The sequence below is a fragment of the Oncorhynchus mykiss genome, chromosome 13 (genome assembly GCF_013265735.2).
Source record: "Oncorhynchus mykiss isolate Arlee chromosome 13, USDA_OmykA_1.1, whole genome shotgun sequence".
Classification (NCBI taxonomy): Eukaryota; Metazoa; Chordata; class Actinopteri; order Salmoniformes; family Salmonidae; genus Oncorhynchus; species Oncorhynchus mykiss.
In genome coordinates, this window is record NC_048577.1 from 24,602,944 (window position 1) to 24,621,804 (window position 18,861).

Consider the following 18,861-nt stretch of genomic DNA (forward strand, 5'->3'; position numbering starts at 1 on the left):
TGCTTGTAGAATTTGGAGAACTCCTTTTTCATTGGTTGGCCTCAGAGATATACTTCAGAGGTCGGGGTAGTGAGCTGGGTGTGTTACATCCAAGTTGTATCCAAAGAATGGTCTCTTTGTCCCTATCAAACGCTAAACTTCACAATGTGTTTTTATTATCGAAATAATGATGTTTCTTTCCCTATATAACACAGGATGTGACATGTCATGAATGTATGTTTCAGATTTAGATACTTTTTAAAGGTGTAGTGCAATACCAATACATATGAATGTGTATTTTTTTGTATATTTCCATTGCAGGATTTCATATTCACATTCCTATTGACTGTATATTTCAGCTATATATTTAAATATGTTGATACCTTATTTTCAGTTGAACTTAGCATCTGTGTCCCTATTGTTTCTCATTGACTGTTGTTTCACACACAGACATTGAAGAGTGTGAGCAAGGTCGCTGTCACCGGGACGCCGTCTGTTATAACTCTCAGGGCTCCTTCACCTGTCAGTGCCGCCCTGGTTTCCATGGTGACGGCTTCCAGTGTACTCCTGGCTCCCCGGGTAGGTAACCCCTGTGCTTTTTGGTGTAAATAAATCACATCTTCAAACCCCAAGTTGTATAAGAGGAGTTCTTCTTCATTTGGAACCAAACAGAAGTTTGATCCCTGGTCAAGTCATACCAACAACTCTAAAAATGGGTGAATCTGCAGTTCAAAACAATAACAAAGTTGACACCCGGCAAGTGTTTTGGTAAATAGCTCAGGGATGGGACTGGAGAAATGTAACCATTCTCAAATGTATAGATGGAGCTATGGATGCAAGAACTGACCTTCTATGACATCAAAATGATAGTTTTACCCATGTTTTAAAGATATACATTGTTTGTTTACAATTACAATGTTTTAAAAACATTGGAGTAAAATAAGCTTATATCTTGGGTTCTGATGGTGTACGGCAGTTGAAATAAGTTCATGAGACATTTACAAGTTGTGATGTGCAGATTGGCCCTTTAAGGAAATGGACAGGGTGTGTACATTAAGCTGCCTCATGCTGCAGAAACAGGATATAGGCTCCTACCCTATGGGCCATTTTGTCTCAGACAAGGCTACTGATACTTATAAGTTAAACAGCAGCCAGAGGCAGTGTAGTCTAAAATGTGCAAGGGAAGGCAAGATGCATGCATTCAGAAAGAACCTCTAAATTATATGGCTACGTCCCGGAAGTATGTAAATACTGTACATTCAATGGGTATAGTTTGAGCTCTGATCAGCCATCTTCTTCCCCTCAAAATGTTAGGATTCGCCTTAGTTATACTTCTTCTGTCTTAGTGCCAACAGTTGGAACATGTGAAGCTCCTAACTGTATAGTTTGGTTTAGAGGGAGAGGGAGGGGGAGAGTCCAGGCGGCGGAGCGAGACAGATTTGTCATCAAAGGAAAGCATAATACACCAGAGACAAACTGTTTATATTGAACGTCAACACAAGCCATAGTGGACTTAACAGTATATACAGTGCATTTTTACTAATGGAGGTCTGTTCGCTAAGTTAGTGTTGTGTGGAATGCTCCCAGCATGGTAGAACGTGGATTGAGGCGAAGGCCGGAACAGAGTGTACTTCCATAAGACTGATATAGGATTCTATGAGACTGCGTGCTAAAATATGGAACTGTTAGGGGGAGGGAGGATGTATGAAGGGTGTGTGCGTATTCGTTTGCTTCGGGATTCTGAAACTCACTCTGAACTGAGTGTCTGTTGGTTTCTGGTGTGCCTTGACCACATGTCCCCCTCTTCCCTCCCCCCTTTGAATGACATTTAAAAGTTGCCATTTGACACTGTGCAGCCTTCCTGTGCGGGGATGGGTATAACAACACACAGATGTTACGTAGGGAGGATACAGGAATGGAAAGGGAGGTTGGTGTTGATACAATCAAGGTTGGTGTTGATAGATAACATACAATCCCCACCGAGAAAGACCAACATAGCTACTCATTCTCCATGCAATTAGGGCCAAAGGCCTGGAACATGTCACATAGATGTGCTGGAATAGAGCCACACTCCTGAATACAGACTCCTGGGTTGCGTCCCTAATAGCCTATATATTGCACTACTTTTGCCCAGGGTCAATAGTCCAATTTAGTTGAACATAAAGATAAAGATGCCCTGGAGTTACAACCAGGAATTTAAACATTTAATAAACAACAACAACTGAAGTAATAGGAAAAAGTATCACTTTTAACAACCAATACATTTTCTTTTTGATTCAACTCACCACTGTATGTTTGGGAATTTAGGCCATGTGTATTCAAGTGTTCCATTATTTTTCTATAGGCTGCAGCTTTCATGTCATGTACCTTGGGTTGTTTGCGAGTTGGCATCTTTCTCAGCTGTTGCCTCTTTGTTCAAGTCCAATCCAGGTGTCAACTGCGTGTATGTACTCCACCACGCTAATTATAGCCTTTTCTCCTCTGCCTCCACAGTTTTGTCATATTTTGTACAACCTGTCTGAAAAGGGGGCATCATTTTGTCCTCCTTTGTCTGAACTTGTACTTGTAGTATACACTGTAGCATCTGGACCCTGTGAGAGTTGTCCTGGTTGTCTTCCTCGCATCTCGACAGTTGACGACCATCTGACAAAGACTGCGTTGATCTCCTCCTCAGAGACAACCTTTCCTCAGAGACAACCGTTCCCATCGTTGACTAGTTGTCTTTTTTTTGGTGGCTTTTGTTGATTGCTGCGGCCAGACGTTGTTGCAAAGCGCAGATTGTATGTTGCGGCTGTTTGAGATTGTTATGACTAGTCTGTGGTTAACCGGACAGATACCCTGGGGATAAGTCTTTCAGCGAGACACTACATTCCAGATGTCACCGTGTCCCCTATGTCTGATTTACGTGACTGCAAAAATGATTCTACATTTAAATCATATGCTCATCGGCTCTCTCCTTATTCCATGTTATCCACATTAGTAGTGGGCAAGTAACTTTAGTTTTGAACTGCCGTGTGCGATGTCATACAGTAAGGAGATTATATTAAAACCAAAGCTATACAGCGCTTTAAAAAGAAAGAGCAATTTCTTAGAAACCTTTCTAAAAGACATGTAGGATCATTTTTATTTTCTTCATTTCCTCTATTTCTTTTGTTACTTCTCTCGTGTCATCTTTCTGTTTTTATTCCAGAGCATGAGAAGACGCAGTGCGAGCGAGACAGAGAAAGCATCCAGGTCTCCTCCAACACAGGCTCGTTTTCCTTCTTCCGCCCACGCCCCGCCGTCAGTCAGTACGGTCCTACCTGCGACCAGCATGGTGCCTACGAGCCCACCCAGTGCCACGGTAGCATTGGGCAGTGCTGGTGTGTGGACGGCAATGGTCAGGAGATTCCCAACACTAGAACTGGCCCCGGCCAAAGACCTTTGTGTGAGTGACTGCCTCAAAAGACGGAGGGGGCGATTGGTCATCCTTGGCTTGTACCTTTTAATATTCATATTCAACATATTCATGCACTCATAGCACTCATGTCTATTCCATTACACTCAACATTTGCACCAGCATGCTAAATAAAAATACATTAGGAACCCACTGGGCACATACTAGTTGAATTAACATTGTTTCCACGTCATTTCAACAAAAAAGTTATATGTGATGACATTAAATCAGTAACTTTTAACCTAAATTCAATGGCATGGTTGAACGTTTTGTTGATTTCACATTTAATTTAGGTTAGTTGAAAACTCAATCATATGCAAATCAAAACTAGACGTTGATAGGACGTCTGTGCCCAGTGGGAAATGACAATGTAACTTCAGTTGTCCTTCCTTGACAGGTATTGACCGGGGAGTTATTCCTCCCCCGATCGGACCCACCACCAGGCCGGATGTCTCTCCTGTGGCCCCAGGGACCCACCTGCTCTTTGCCCAGAGCGGGAAGATCGAGCAAATCCCCCTGGACGGATACAGCATGAACAAAGGGGAGGCCAAAGCCCTGCTGCACCTGCCTGTGAGGCTCCACATTGACGCACCTCAACTCACCTTACATTATCTCAGTCAGACAGCCAGTCAGTTTGTTAGTCAGTCATTCAGTCAAGCACTGCACAGCACTTGCTATAAGCACTGTGGGAAGTTACATATTGACTCACAAACTTTCACTCACTCACTCACTCTCTTCTCGAGTGAGTGATTCACTCTGTCAGTAACTCACTCCTCTGTAAGCCCTGGCCTACCACGCCTTGTCAAGATGGCCGCTCACCAGATGGCCAGAGCTGTCTTCTAAGACCCCCAGTCTTAGGTTGAATGAAAATAGTTTTTTCTTGATCATCTCTTCCTCGCATGTCAGATGTTTCCTTTAGCCGGACTGAGAGTGCGTTGATGGGTGTCGTGGGTCCACGTACCCACTCTCTGGAATGTCCCAAATGCCACTTGAACAATCTCCTGATTGTGTGAGTCGGCCATCCATACTCGTCCTCAGGCTTTTCTTCTTTCTTCTCACTAGCGTGGAATGGTCTGGCAGAACAGAGGGATTCCCCATAAATGCTTCAATTGTTTGGCTAACCGCATTCTGCCATTTTGAAATGTAATGTAACATTGTGTATTTCTTATGTCATTTGGTTGAACCCCATCTGAAATGAGTGGGGCGAGATATTAACTCTATTAAAGTACTTCCTGTTCTGCTTGCAACATAAATTTGACAATCTTGATAAAAAAAACATTTATAACATTACTGCAATGTTCTCTTGGTGTAAACAGGGGCTCCATTGAGTGAGTGTGTGACATCCTATATTCTGACGCTAGAATGGTTTCCAATTGGCAGTTAAGGGAAAACACAAGGATTTTTTGTTGTTGTACCAGGCCAGCTACACACTACTATGGTGCCAAGTGTATTGGATAATTGGTCTATTCAATGTGTCAATGTGTTTTGTATCTGTCCCGATCTAAATAAACCATAAATCAATAAAACCCTCTGTCTCTATGTGTTGCTCCCAGGACAGAGTGGCGATCGCTGTGGCCTACGACTGTGTGGAGAAGACGGTGTACTGGACAGACATCACAGGGCCCTCCATCAGCAAGGCCAGCCTAGAGGGAGGAGACACCATCTCTCTTGTCACAACAGGTGAGCAGTACACAGGTCTCAGGCCAGTCTGGACGGCAGAGACACTATCTCTCTCGTTACAAAAGGTGAGCTGTTCACAGGTCTGAGGTCAGCCTGTAGGAAAAAGACACAATTTCTCTCGTCACAACCGCTTTAGTACACAGGTCTCAGGCCAGTCTGGAGGGAGGAGACACAATCTCTCTCGTCACAACAGGTGAGCGGTACACTGGTCTGAGATCAGCTCAAACCTAGCTAGCCTGGTCCATGAAACGCATCAAGAATGATAATAGTTAACTTTTCATTCATTCATTCATTTATCATGTTTTATTTCTCATGGATTTTTCATAATTGACTTATGTGTGCCTTTATAAAGGCTTATTCATGAAATATAGTATAATGTGTAAACAAAAAACAAAAGTTCCATCAATTTCATCTTTTGACATGTGTGAAACAACACAGACAAATGACGGATTGTGATCCATTGTCTTGGTAGTCTTTCAATGTACTGTCACGAACGTCGTACTGAGGAGACCAAAGCGCAGCGTGATGTGAATACATCCTTTTAATGATAGATGAAAAAAACACGAAGTACACTAAACAAACAAAATATCAAAATGACCGTGACCGCTATAAACACTGAGTGCAAACATGCAACTTCACATAGACATAGATAATAACCCACAAAATACCCAAAGAAAATGGCTGCCTAAATATGGTTCCCAATAAGAGACAACGATAAACACCTGCCTCTATTTGAGAACCAATCTAGGCAACCATAGACATATATTAACACCTAGATGGTAAACAACCCCATAAACCTACAAAACCCCTAGACAGTACAAAAACCACATACATCACCCATGTCACACCCTGACCTAACCAAAACAATAAAGAAAAATAAAGAAAACAAAGAATACTCAGGTCAGGGCGTGACATGTACACTATATATCCAAAAGTATGTGGGCACCAATTCAAATTAGTGGATTTGGCAATTTCAGCCACACCCGTTGCTGACAGGTGCATAAAATTGGGCACACGGCCATGCAATCTCCATAGACAAACATTGCCAGTAGAATGGCATTACTGAAGAGCTAAGTGACTTAATATGGCACCGTCATAGGATGCCACCTTTCCAACAGTGGTGGAAAAAGTACCCAACTATCATACTTGAGTAAAGGTAAAGATACCTTAATAGAAAATGACTCAAGTAAAAGTAAAAGTCACCCAGTAAAATTCTACTTGAGTAAAAGTATAAAAGTTTTTGGTTTAAAATATACTTAAGTATCAAAAGTAGAAGTATAAATTATTTCAAATTCCTTATATTGAGTAAACCAGATGGCACCATTTTCTTGTTTTTTTAATTTACAGAAAGCCACAGACACACTCCAACATTCAGACATAATTTACAAACGAAGCACGTTGGTTCAGTGTGTCCGCCAGATAAGAGGCAGTAGGGATGACCAGGGACGTTCGGTTGATAAGTGCGTGATTTTGACTATTTTCCTGTCCTGCTAAGCATTCAAAATGTAACAAGTACTTTTGGGTGTCAAGGAAAATGTATGGAGTAAAAAGTACAATATTTTCTTAAGGAATGTAGTAAGGTAAAAGTAGTCAAAAATATACATAGTAAAGTACAGATACCCCCAAAAATGACTTAAGTAGTACTTTAAATTATTTTTCCTTAAGTACTTTACACCACTGCTTTCCAACAAGTAAGTCAAATGTCTGCCCTGCTAGAGCTGCCCCGGTCAGCTCTAGTTACAACAATGGCTAAGCTGCAAAGCGGTAGGCCACACAAGCTCACAGAACGGGAACGCCAAGTGCTGAAACACATTGCATGTAACACTCACTACCGAGTTCCAAACTGCCCCTGGAAGCAACGTCAGCACAAGAACTGTTCGTTAAGGAACTTCAAGAAATGGGTTTCCATGGCCGAGCAGCTGCATACAAGCCTAAGATCACCATGCGCAATGCCAAGCGTCGGCTGGAGTGGTGTAAAGCTCGCCACCATTGGACTCTGGAGCAGTGAAAATGCGTTCTCTGGAGTGAGGAATCATTTTTCACCATCTGGCAGTCCTGATGGACAAGTACCCGCCTAAATGCATAGTGCCAACTGTAAAGTTTGGTGGAGGAGGAATGATGGTCTGGGGCTGTTTTTCATGGTTCAGGCTAGGCCTCTTAGTTCCAGTGAAGCATACAACAGCATACAATGACATGCTAGACGATTCTGTGCTTCCAACGTTGTGGCAAAGTTTGGGGAAGGCCCTTTCCTGTTTCAGCATGACAATGCCCCCATGCACAGAGAATGGTGCTAGTAAATCTAAATGCTAGTATAACCAAGTGCATGCTCTTCAACTGCCCACACCCTCCCGCCTGACTAGCATAACTACTCTGGACGGTTCTGACCTAGAATATGGGGACAACTACAAATACCTAAGGTGTCTGGTTAGACTGTAAACTCTCCTTCCAGACTCATATTAAGCATCTCCAATCCAAAAATACATCTAGAATCATCTTCCTATTTCGCAACAAAGCCTCCTTCACTCATGCTGCCAAACATAGCCTCGTAAAACTGACTATCCTACCAATCCTTGACTTCGGCGATGTCATTTACAAAATAGCCCCCAACACTCTACTCTGCAAACTGGATGCAGTCTATCACAGTGCCATCCGTTTTATCACCAAAGCCCCATATACCACCCACCACTGCGACCTGTATGCTCTCATTGGCTGGCCCTCACTACATATCCGTCACCAAACTCACTGGCTCCAGGTCATCTATAAGTCTTTGCTAGGTAAAGCCCCGTCTTATCTCAGCTCACTGGTCACCATAGCAACACCCACCCGTAGCATGCGCTCCAGCAGGTATATTGCACTGGTCATCCCCAAAGCCAACACTTCCTTTGGCCGCCTTTCCTTACAGTTCTCTGCTGACTGGAACGAATTGCAAAAATATCTGAAGCTAGAGTCTTATATCTCCCTCTCTAACTTTAAGCATCAGCTGCCTGAGCAGTTTACCGATCACTGTACCTGTACAAAGCCAATCTGTAAATAGCACACCCGACTACCTCATCCCCATATTATTACTTACCCTCTTGCTCTTTTGCACCACAGTATCTCTACTTGCATAGCATCATCTGCACATCTATCACTCCAGTATTAATGCTAAATTGTAATTATTTTTGCCTCTAGGGCCTATTTATTGCCTACCTCCCTACTCTTCTACATTTGCACACACTGTACATAGATTTTTCAATTTTTCTTTTCTTTTGTGTTATCGACTGTATGTTTATTTATAGGTAACTCTGTGTTGTTTTTGTCGCACTACTTTGCTTTATCTTGGCCAGGTCGCAGTTGTAAATGAGAACTTGTTCACAACTGGCACACCTGGTTAAATAAAGGTGAAAAAAAGGTCCATACTGAAATTCATTTTTGAGATTGGTGTGGAAGAACTTGACTGGCCTGCACAGAGCCCTGAACTCAACCACATCGAATGGCTTAGGGATGAATTGGAACGCCAACCAGCTCTAATCACCCAACATCAGTGCCCGACCTCACTAATTCTCTTGTGGCTGAACGGAAGCAAGCAATGTTCCAAAATCTAGTGGAAAACCTTCCCAGAACAGTGGAGTCTTTTAAAGCAGCAATGGGGGCACCAACGCCATATTCATGTCCATGATTTTGGAATGAGATGTTCGATGAGCATACTTTTGGTCATGTAGTGTATAACTCCCAGGAATGGAAATAAACATAACCTAAGGATAGTGTTTTTCATATCGGGCTTGTAGAAAATGTGCCCAACTAGCTCGCTGGCTAGTGATTTTCTTCTTCTTAAATGTCCCACAGATTTTGGACCCGGGCTTGTAGGAATTGCGGTCTATTCGCCTGGCGGGCCAGTGCTCAAAATCCTTAAATTCCATCCCTGATGACCCTCATAGAAAATCTGTAGTTTCTGTCTGATCTAGGCGTAATGATATCCTCCTTTTCTCTTCCTTAGACCTGGAGAGCCCAGAGGGTTTGGCTATCGACCACCTGGCCCGGTTAATGTTCTGGACGGACTCCATGAAGGACAGGATTGAGGTGGCCAAACTGGACGGAAGCCAGCGCCGTGTTCTCTTTGACACCGACCTGGTCAACCCCCGGCCCATCGTCGCTGACCCCTCCTATGGGTACGTGTCTTTGGACAATGTCTGACTTTGATTCCTTTGATGCAAATTTGCGATTAAATGAGCAGTTAATTCTTTGTGCTGAATATATATTGTCCTTAACCGCTAAGGCCTAGAATGATTTTGCTAGCGAATCTGTCAGGTTAGCCTTTTCATGGTTTAGATAGCACGTAGGTACAGTGGGGCAAAAAAATATTTAGTCAGTCACCAATTGTGCAAGTTCTCCCACTTAAAAAGGTGAGAGAGGCCTGTAATTTTCATCATAGGTACACTTCAACTATGACAGACAAGTGATAAATAAAAATCCAGAAAATCACATTGTAGGATTTTTAATGAATTTATTTGCAAATTATGGTGGAAAATAAATATTTGGTCACCTACAAACAAGCAAGATTTCTGGCTCTCACAGACCTGTAACTTCTTCTTTAAGAGGCTCCTCTGTCCTCCACTCGTTACCTGTATTAATGGCACCTGTTTGAACTTGTTATCAGTATAAAAGACACCTGTCCACAACCTCAAACAGTCACACTCCAAACTGCTGTCAAAGAAACAAGAAACAAAATTGTAGACCAGAAACACAATTGTAGACCTGCACCAGGCTGGGAAGACTGAATCTGCAATAGGTAAGCAGCTTGGTTTGAAGAAATCAACTGTGGGAGCAATTATTAGGAAATGGAAGACATACAAGACCACTGATAATCTCCCTCGATCTGGGGCTCCACGCAAGACCTCACCCCGTGGGGTCAAAATGATCACAAGAACGGTGAGCAAAAATCCCAGAACCACACGGGGGGACCTAGTGAATGACCTGCAGAGAGCTGGGACCAAAGTAACAAAGCCTACCATCAGTAACACACTACGCCGCCAGGGACTCAAATCCTGCAGTGCCAGATGTGTCCTCCTGCTTTTAAGCCAGTACATGTCCAGGCCCGTCTGAAGTTTGCTAGAGAGCATTTGGATGATCCAGAAGAAGATTGGGAGAATGTCATATGGTCAGATGAAACCAAAATATAACTTTTTGGTAAAAACTCAACTCGTCGTGTTTGGAGGACAAAGAATGCTGAGTTGCATCCAAAGAACACCATACCTACTGTGAAGCATGGGGGTGGAAACATCATGCTTTGGGGCTGATTTTCTGCAAAGGGACCAGGACGACTGATCCGTGTAAAGGAAAGAATGAATGGGGCCATGTATTGTGAGATTTTGAGTGAAAACCTCCTTCCATCAGCAAGGGCATTGAAGATGAAACGTGGCTGAGTCTTTCAGCATGACAATGATCCCAAACACACCGCCCGGGCAAAGAAGGAGTGGCTTCGTAAGAAGCATTTCAAGGTCCTGGATTGGCCTAGCTAGTCTGCAGATCTCAACCCCATAGAAAATCTTAGGAGGGAGTTTTAAGTCCGTGTTGCCCAGCAACAGCCCCAAAACATCACTGCTCTAGAGGAGATCTGCATGGAGGAATGGGCCAAAATACCAGCAACAGTGTGTGAAAACCTTGTGAAGACTTACAGAAAACGTTTGACCTCTGTCATTGCCAACAAAGGGTATATAACAAAGTATTGAGATAAACTTTTGTTATTGACCAAATACTTGTTTTCCACCATAATTTGCAAATAAATTCATTAAGAATCCTACAATGTGATTTTCTGGATTTTTTTTCCACATTTTGTCTGTCATAGTTGAAGTGTACCTATGATGAAAATTACAGACTTCTCTCATCTTTTTAAGTGGGAGAACTTGCACAATTGGTTGCTGACTAAATACTTATTTGCCCCACTGTAGGTTTGACGTAGGGTTGACAACACAAATCACTGGTGCTGTGTTCCTTTTTAAAGCTGTTGGTTTAAAAATATGGTTCTAAGCATTGTGACAGGAATGTTTTCTATGTCTTGTTGTCCAGACGACTCTACTGGGCAGACTGGAACAGAGACGGGCCCAAGATCGAGATGTCCAACATGGACGGAACCGACAGGACAGTCTTGGTTAAGGACGACCTGGGGCTGCCCAACGGCCTGACATACGACCCTGAGAGCCAGCAACTATGCTGGGCCGACGCTGGTAAGAGGCTACGCTAAACATGCAGACACTATCTGTAAAAAACTATGCTTACACTATTGATGTTGTTAAGAAGCTATGCTAAACATGCTGACCCTATTGATGCAGGTGAAGACGCTACACTAAACATGCTAACACTATTGATATTGTGAGCTAAACATGCTATGTAGCAATCCATGGGAAAATCCCACTGTACTGAGACAGTTCAGATGACTCAGTTAGTTGGAGCATGGTGCTAGCCAGTGGTGGATAAAGTACTGTATTGTCATACTTGAGTAAAAGTAAGGATACCTTAATAGAAAATGACTCAAGTAAAAGTGAAAGTCACCCACTTGAGTAAAAAAAGTAAAAGTATAAATAATTTCAAATTCCTTATATTAAGCAAACCAGACGGCACTATATTCTTTTTTTATTTTATTTTTGGATAGCCAACACTCAGACATCATTTACCAATGAAGCATGTGTGTTTAGTGAGTCCGCCAGATCAGAGGCATAAGGGATGACCAGGGATGTTTTCTTGCATATGTTGGACCATTTTTCTGTGCGAAGCATTCAAGTACTTTTGGGTAGCAGGGAAAATGTATGGAGTAAAAAGTACATTATTTTCTTTAGGAATGTAGTGAAGTAAAAGTAAAAGTTGTCAAAAATGTAAATAGTAAAGTAAAGTACAGATACCCCAAAAAATGACTTAAGTAAAAATACTTTAAAAAGTACGACTTAAGTACTTTACACCACTGGTGCTCACAGCAGGGATGTTGGTTTGACTGCTGCATGTTTTATTTTTTATTTTTTTACAGGTACTCGTAAGGTACAGTGTATGGACCCCAACAGTAGGAACCGTAGGACTATTGTGGAGGGGATTCAGTATCCTTTCGCCATCGTATCCCATGGGAGGAACCTTTACTACACTGACTGGAGAAGGTATGATCACCTGGGACCAGTTTCCCAAAAGCATCTTAAGGCTAAGTTCATCGTTTGTACCTTGGTAGGAGCATCGTTAAATCTCCAAGCTCTTTCCCAAAACTATTGTTACTAAAGTTGCTCTTGAAAATGCTTGTTATTTACAGACTGCCCTTCTGTAGATTATCCTACTATACACATACAATCTCTGCTATACATAGAATCAAGATGTTCAAGCCTATCTGTCTCTCTGTGACTGACTATAACTGCAGAATGAAGTTGACCAGAAATACAAAGTCTTGCAATTGTTACAAACAAGTGAAGGTGCTTCAAATTAAAACATGACTGCATTAAAAATAGAAATACAGTAGGTATAGAACTATAGGCTTCTAATTATTTATAAATATATTTAAATCATATAAAAATAAATTCTATATCAATAATTTGAGTTCTAATTTGCTAATTGTTGAATACTGTCTGTAATTTTTGCCTAAAGATATTTAATGATGTGTAATAATAACCTTTCATACCTTCTGTAAGCTGTGTACATGACGAATACAATTTGATTTGTTTAATTAATTAATTAATTCATACACACCTATTTCATGAGCATGCATCCATTTCCCATTACTTAAAATGCTCAGATTTGTATACATCAGGTCAGTATATTGCCCATTTTCAAAAGATTCATGAAAATAAATAAAAAACCTTGGCAATGAATGATAGAAAGGATTATTGTCATGTAGAATGTATTTTTTCACGGCAGTCAATAGAGTAAGAGCCTTCATTAGAATGGTAGTCGACTTCAAAGTTATGAGTATGAGGTTTATGCTCTCTTTCTTCATAGCCATTTGAAAGAGTTCTATTTATTTAAAAAAGCAACTGTCTCATAAATGTCCATATTTGTTTAATGACAATGTTTATTTGACGTGACCAATGGTGAAAAAAGTACACAATTGTCATACTTGAGTAAAAGTAAATATACCTTAAAACATATTCGGGATCGGTTTCCCTTCCATGGGACGGTTGAGCTAACGTAGGCTAATGCGATTAGCATGAGGTTGTAAGTAACAAGAGAATTTCCCAGGACATAGACATATCTGATATTGGCAGAAAGCTTAAATTCTTGTTAATCTAACTGAACTGTCCAATTTACAGTAGCTATTACAGTGGAATAATGCAATGCTATTGTCTGAAGAGAGTGCCTAATTTTGAACAGTAAAATGTATTAATAAACAAATTAGGCACATTTGGGCAGTCTTGATACAACATTTTGAACAGAAATGCAATGGTTCATTGGATCAGCCTAAAACTTTACACATGCACTGCTGCCATCTAGTGGCCAAAATCTAAATTCCACCTGGGCTGGAATAATACATTTTGGCCTTTCTCTTGCATTTCAAAGATGATGGTAAGAAGAACATTTTTTTCCTTTGTATTATTTTTTACCAGATCCATTGTATTATATTCTCCTACATCCCTTTCACATTTCCACAAACATCAAAGGGTTTCCTTTCAAATAGTACCAAGAATATGCATATCCTTGCTTCAGGGCCTGAGCTACAGGCAGTTAGATTTGGGTATGTAATTTTAGGCAAAAATTGAAAAAAAGGGGCGGATTTATTAATAGAAAATGAGTCAAGTAAAGTGAGTTCTCTTGATAAGTGTGTGAATTGGACTACTTTTCTGTCCTGCTAACCATTCAAAAAGTAACAAGTATTTTTGGCTGCCAGGGAAAATAAAATGTATGGAGTAAAAGTAGATCATTTTCTTTAGGAATGTAGTGAAGTAAAAGTTGTCAAATATGATTAGTAAAGTATTATTACTTAAGTAATGTATAGCACTAAGCATGGCTCAAACGTTGGTGTGTGGTCCCGAGGGGGCCCAGCGAATGTTTAGAAAATGCTCTGATAATGTTGTTTGCTGTTGCCAGGGAGGCGGTGGTAGCCGTGGACCGCACAACGGACAGAGAGACGGACGAGTTTCTGCCACAGAAGCGTTCACGAGTGTACGGCATTGCCACGACCCCAACTCAATGCCCACAAGGTAAGCCTCCTCACACTTCCTCACTCTCTCAATAGCCTTGGTTTGCATCCCACATGGCACCCTATAGGCTCTGGTCAAAATAAGTACACTATATAAGGAATAGGGTACCATTTGAAGATAGAAAAGGCCACTGACCTAGACTGAGTCAAGATCACTTTTGTAGTTGTTAAAAAATATAACATTAACCTAAAAAAACAGTTCTGTAGGAATGAGGTTTGTGCAGTAGTCCTAATACATTATCACAGCATATTGGCTATATGCCTTGCCTGTCAATATTGTTATTCTCAGACCATATTATATTTCAAAACTCGAGCTTTGATAATAAAATAGATCAGTTGGTGTAGCACTTGCAAGGCACAGCTGAGCATAAATGTACATCATTCGCTGGACTGATTATAGGTACCTGCATCTGATGGTCATAATGCTTTCAAGACTGGTAACTCTGGGAAAAAAAAAAGGTCAAATTATGACATCAGTGAACATCAGGTCGGAAAGATCTAGAAAAAGAGACCAGCGTTTCCGAGTTGGATGGCGGGTCAAATAAAAAATGTTCAGTCGGATCTTGTTTTTTTTTCTTCAGATTTGCCATTTGTCTTGAACGCACTGAAGTTGGAAGACTTCCGAGTTCCCAGTTGTTTTGAACACGGCATTAGCCTCAGCAGAGGGTCTGCCTCTCATGGTCCCTCCTTCCTGTCCTCTGAGGCTGACCAGAGAGACGGGACACAGTCTTCCACCTGATGGCGAAACTCGAGTCGCACTGCATCTGCCTCAGGCACAAATTCCTGTTTTTCCTATGACCCGAGAAAGTGAAATACTCCTTGATATTAAAACAGACACGACAAGCTGCTAATAGTAATAAAAACGCAGGGCTATCGATACACCTGGCTACTCATTCATTGCAGCTACAGCGCGAGTGGAAGTAGAGAGAAGCACGTTTTGTAATAGTGTTGAATAAAAACAGTGTTAACAGTGCTGAATAAAACTCAGACGTGAACTCACTCATAAAAACAGCCGCTCTTTGCTGTGTTATTTGACAGTCTCTCTGGTCATGGTTTTAAAAGTCATGAAACCTCTCACAGGCTAGGGTCGTGGAAGCTGTAGGTAGGCACAGAGATTTGAGCTATCCAATTGGCCAACGCAGTCGGCACACTCAATTTCGCCAGAGATCTCCTGGTCCACAGGGTAGGCAGTTTGCCTTCTCAGACAAATGAAATGGTTCAAAATAGGAACACTTTGTATCCCGGTGCGCAGGGCTTCTGAATCAAGTGCACCTGCCGCCAACAGCGCAACACAAAAAAAGGGACCCTTTATGCCTTTATCGTCTGCTTTTCTCCAGAAATGTTTGGCGATCGACTGGTTAGTGACCACTAGTGTAGGTCTATACAATAAACACATACGTATGTGATCTGAATTTATGTCCAATTCTATTCCATGGAATTGATCCCAACTCTAATGGTTGTGGTTCTAGATTAGTTATATAGCACTGAAGCAGAATTAGTCAAGTTGGATACATAGCTTTAAATACGCAGCTGTACATGGATACAGCTGAGAGTCTCATAATTGTAACGTGACAGCTGGCTATGCAGAGGTTCCCTTTACTCAGCAACCGCCCAATTTTCCCACCCCCCCTTCCTACATATATATCCTTACATGGTCTGGATGCAATTACTCGGGTCTGGCGGAATGTGCACCGTCTGCCATGTTCATACATCTGGGCTCCCGCTGGATTTATCTGGTCTGATCCAATCCACCATGGGGATCTGTTCTTACTTTCTGGCCTTAATTTGTGTACAGTATGAGTGGTATAGTAAGTACTTATAGTATAGTTGGCTATGTGCTGTAGATCGCCTAATGAGTGTCGACGAACGGTGGCCATTCAACATGCAGAATTGTCGTGAAATGACGGCCGATGTTGAAAAAGAAAAATGATGCCCGATGTTGTGTGATTAAAGGCTTTAGGATGGTGAACCGCCAGCCAACTGCTTTTAACCATTCATCAAGACAGTCTTTTTTAAAATTTGGATTCAAGGGGTTTTAGGTTTAGACATACAGCAGTCAATGCCTTACATTAAAGCTAATGCAGAGGTACAAATGGTTGGGTTAGGGTTAGGGTTAGGGTTCGGGCTTACAAACTATTACGGACTACGAAGGGAAGCACAGCTGCAAGCTGTATTTACATTACAAAAAAAAATACAATGTGACTTTTTATCAAATGGATCAGAAAATAATGCCCAAATAATTTGTAAATAAATGCCTGAAATATACAGTTGAAGTTGGAAGTTTACATACACCTTAGCCAAATACATTTAAACTCAGTTTTTCACAATTTCTGACATTTAATCAGAGTAAAAATTCCCTGTCTTAGGTCAGTTAGGATCACCACTTTATTTTAAGAATGTGAAATGTCAGAATAATAGTAGAGAAAATTATTTATTTAAACTTTTATTTCTATCATCACATTCCCAGTGGGTCAGAAGTTTACATACACTCAGTTAGTATTTGGTAGCATTGCCTTTACATTTTTTTTTATGTAGGTCAAACATTTTGGGTAGCCTTCCACAAGCTTCCCACAATACGTAGGGTGAATTTGGGCCCATTCCTCCTGACAGAGCTGCTGTAACTGAGTCAGATTTCTAGCCCTCCTTGCTCGCACACGCTTTTTCAGTTCTGCCCACAAATTTTCTATTGGATTGAGGCCAGGGCTTTGCAATGGCCACTCCAATACCTTGACTTTGTTGTCCTTCAGCCATTTTGCCACAACTTTGGAAGTATGCTTGGGGTCATTGTCCATTTGGAAGACCCATTTGCGACCAAGCTTTAACTTCCTGACTAATTTCTTCAGATATCCACATAATTTTCCTCCTCATGATGCCATCTATTTTGTGAAGTGCACCATTCCCTCCTGCAGCAAAGCACCACCACAACATGATGCTGCCACCCCCGTACTTCACGGTTGGGATGGTGTTCTTCTGCTTGCAAACCTCCTCCTTTTTCCTCCAAACATAGTCTGGAAAGAATTGTGGTTTTGGAGCAGTAGCTTCTTCCTTGCTGAGCGGCATTTCAGGTTATGTTGATAGAGGACTAATTTTACTGTGGATATAGATTCCTTTGTACCTTTTTCCTCCAGCATCTTCACAAGGTCCTTTGCTGTTGTTCTGGGAATGATTTGCACTTTTCGCAACTCGTCTCCTTCCTGAGCGGTATGACGGCTGCGTGGTCCCATGGTGTTTATACTTGCGTACTATTGTTTGTACAGATAAATGTGGTACCTTTAGGCGTTTGGAAATTGCTCCCAAGGATGAATCAGACTTGTAGAGGTCTACAATTTTTTTTCTGAGGTCTTGGCTGATTTCTTTTGATTGAAGTACACCTCCAATTGACTGAAAATATTTCAATTAGCCTGTCAGAAACTTCTAAAGCCATGACATCATTTTCTGTAATTTTCCAAGCTGTTTAAAGGCACAGTCAACTTAGTGTATGTAAACTTCTGACCCACTGGAATTGTGATACTGTGAAGTGAAATAATCTGTCTGTAAACAATTGTTGGAAAAATGACTTGTCTCATGCACAAAGTAGATGTCCTAACCGACTTGCCATAACTATAGTTTCTTAACAAGACATTTTTGGAATGGTTGAAAAATGAGTTTTAATGACTCCAACCTACAGTGCCTTGCGAAAGTATTCGGCCCCCTTGAACTTTGCGACCTTTTGCCACATTTCAGGCTTCAAACATAAAGATATAAAACTGTATTTTTTTGTGAAGAATCAACAACAAGTGGGACACAATCATAAAGTCGAACGACATTTATTGGATATTTCAAACTTTTTTAACAAATCAAAAACTGAAACATTGGGCATGCAAAATTATTCAGCCCCCTTAAGTTAATACTTTGTAGCGTCACCTTTTGCTGCGATTACAGCTGTAAGTCGCTTGGGGTATGTCTCTATTAGTTTTGCACATCGAGAGACTTAAGTTTTTTCCCATTCCTCTTTGCAAAACAGCTCGAGCTCAGTGAGGTTGGATGGAGAGCATTTGTGAACAGCAGTTTTCAGTTCTTTCCACAGATTCTCGATTGGATTCAGGTCTGGACTTTGACTTGGCCATTCTAACACCTGGATATGTTTATTTTTTAACCATTCCATTGTAGATTTTGCTTTATGTTTTGGATCATTGTCTTGTTGGAAGACAAATCTCCGTCCCAGTCTCAGGTCTTTTGCAGACTCCATCAGGATTCTTCCAGAATGGTCCTGTATTTGGCTCCATCCATCTTCCCATCAATTTTAACCATCTTCCCTGTCCCAGCTGAAGAAAAGCAGGCCCAAACCATGAGGCTGCCACCACCATGTTTGACAGTGGGGATGGTGTGTTGCTTTTACGCCAAACATAACGTTTTGCATTGTTGCCAAAAAGTTCAATTTTGGTTTACATCTGACCAGAGCACCTTCTTCCACCTGTTTGGTGTGTCTCCCAGGTGGCTTGTGGCAAACTTTAAACAACACTTTTTATGGATATCTTTAAGAAATGGCTTTCTTCTTGCCACTCTTCCATAAAGGCCAGATTTGTGCAATATACGACTGATTGTTGTCCTATGGACAGAGTCTCCCACCTCAGCTGTAGAT

At 41.4% G+C, this 18,861-nt stretch overlaps 1 protein-coding gene across 1 annotated transcript in view; it reads left to right on the plus strand.

Annotated features, from left to right (window-relative positions):
• LOC110486033 (nidogen-1) overlaps window positions 1–18,861 on the plus strand; it is a 69,244-nt gene that overhangs the window by 47,999 nt on the left and 2,384 nt on the right. The window contains exons 12-19 of the mRNA XM_021557343.2: window positions 430–558; window positions 3,170–3,406; window positions 3,813–3,985; window positions 4,969–5,095; window positions 9,072–9,243; window positions 11,141–11,298; window positions 12,093–12,216; window positions 14,129–14,241. Coding sequence (XP_021413018.2) covers window positions 430–558; window positions 3,170–3,406; window positions 3,813–3,985; window positions 4,969–5,095; window positions 9,072–9,243; window positions 11,141–11,298; window positions 12,093–12,216; window positions 14,129–14,241 — 1,233 coding nt within the window. The remainder of the gene's footprint in view (window positions 1–429; window positions 559–3,169; window positions 3,407–3,812; window positions 3,986–4,968; window positions 5,096–9,071; window positions 9,244–11,140; window positions 11,299–12,092; window positions 12,217–14,128; window positions 14,242–18,861) is intronic.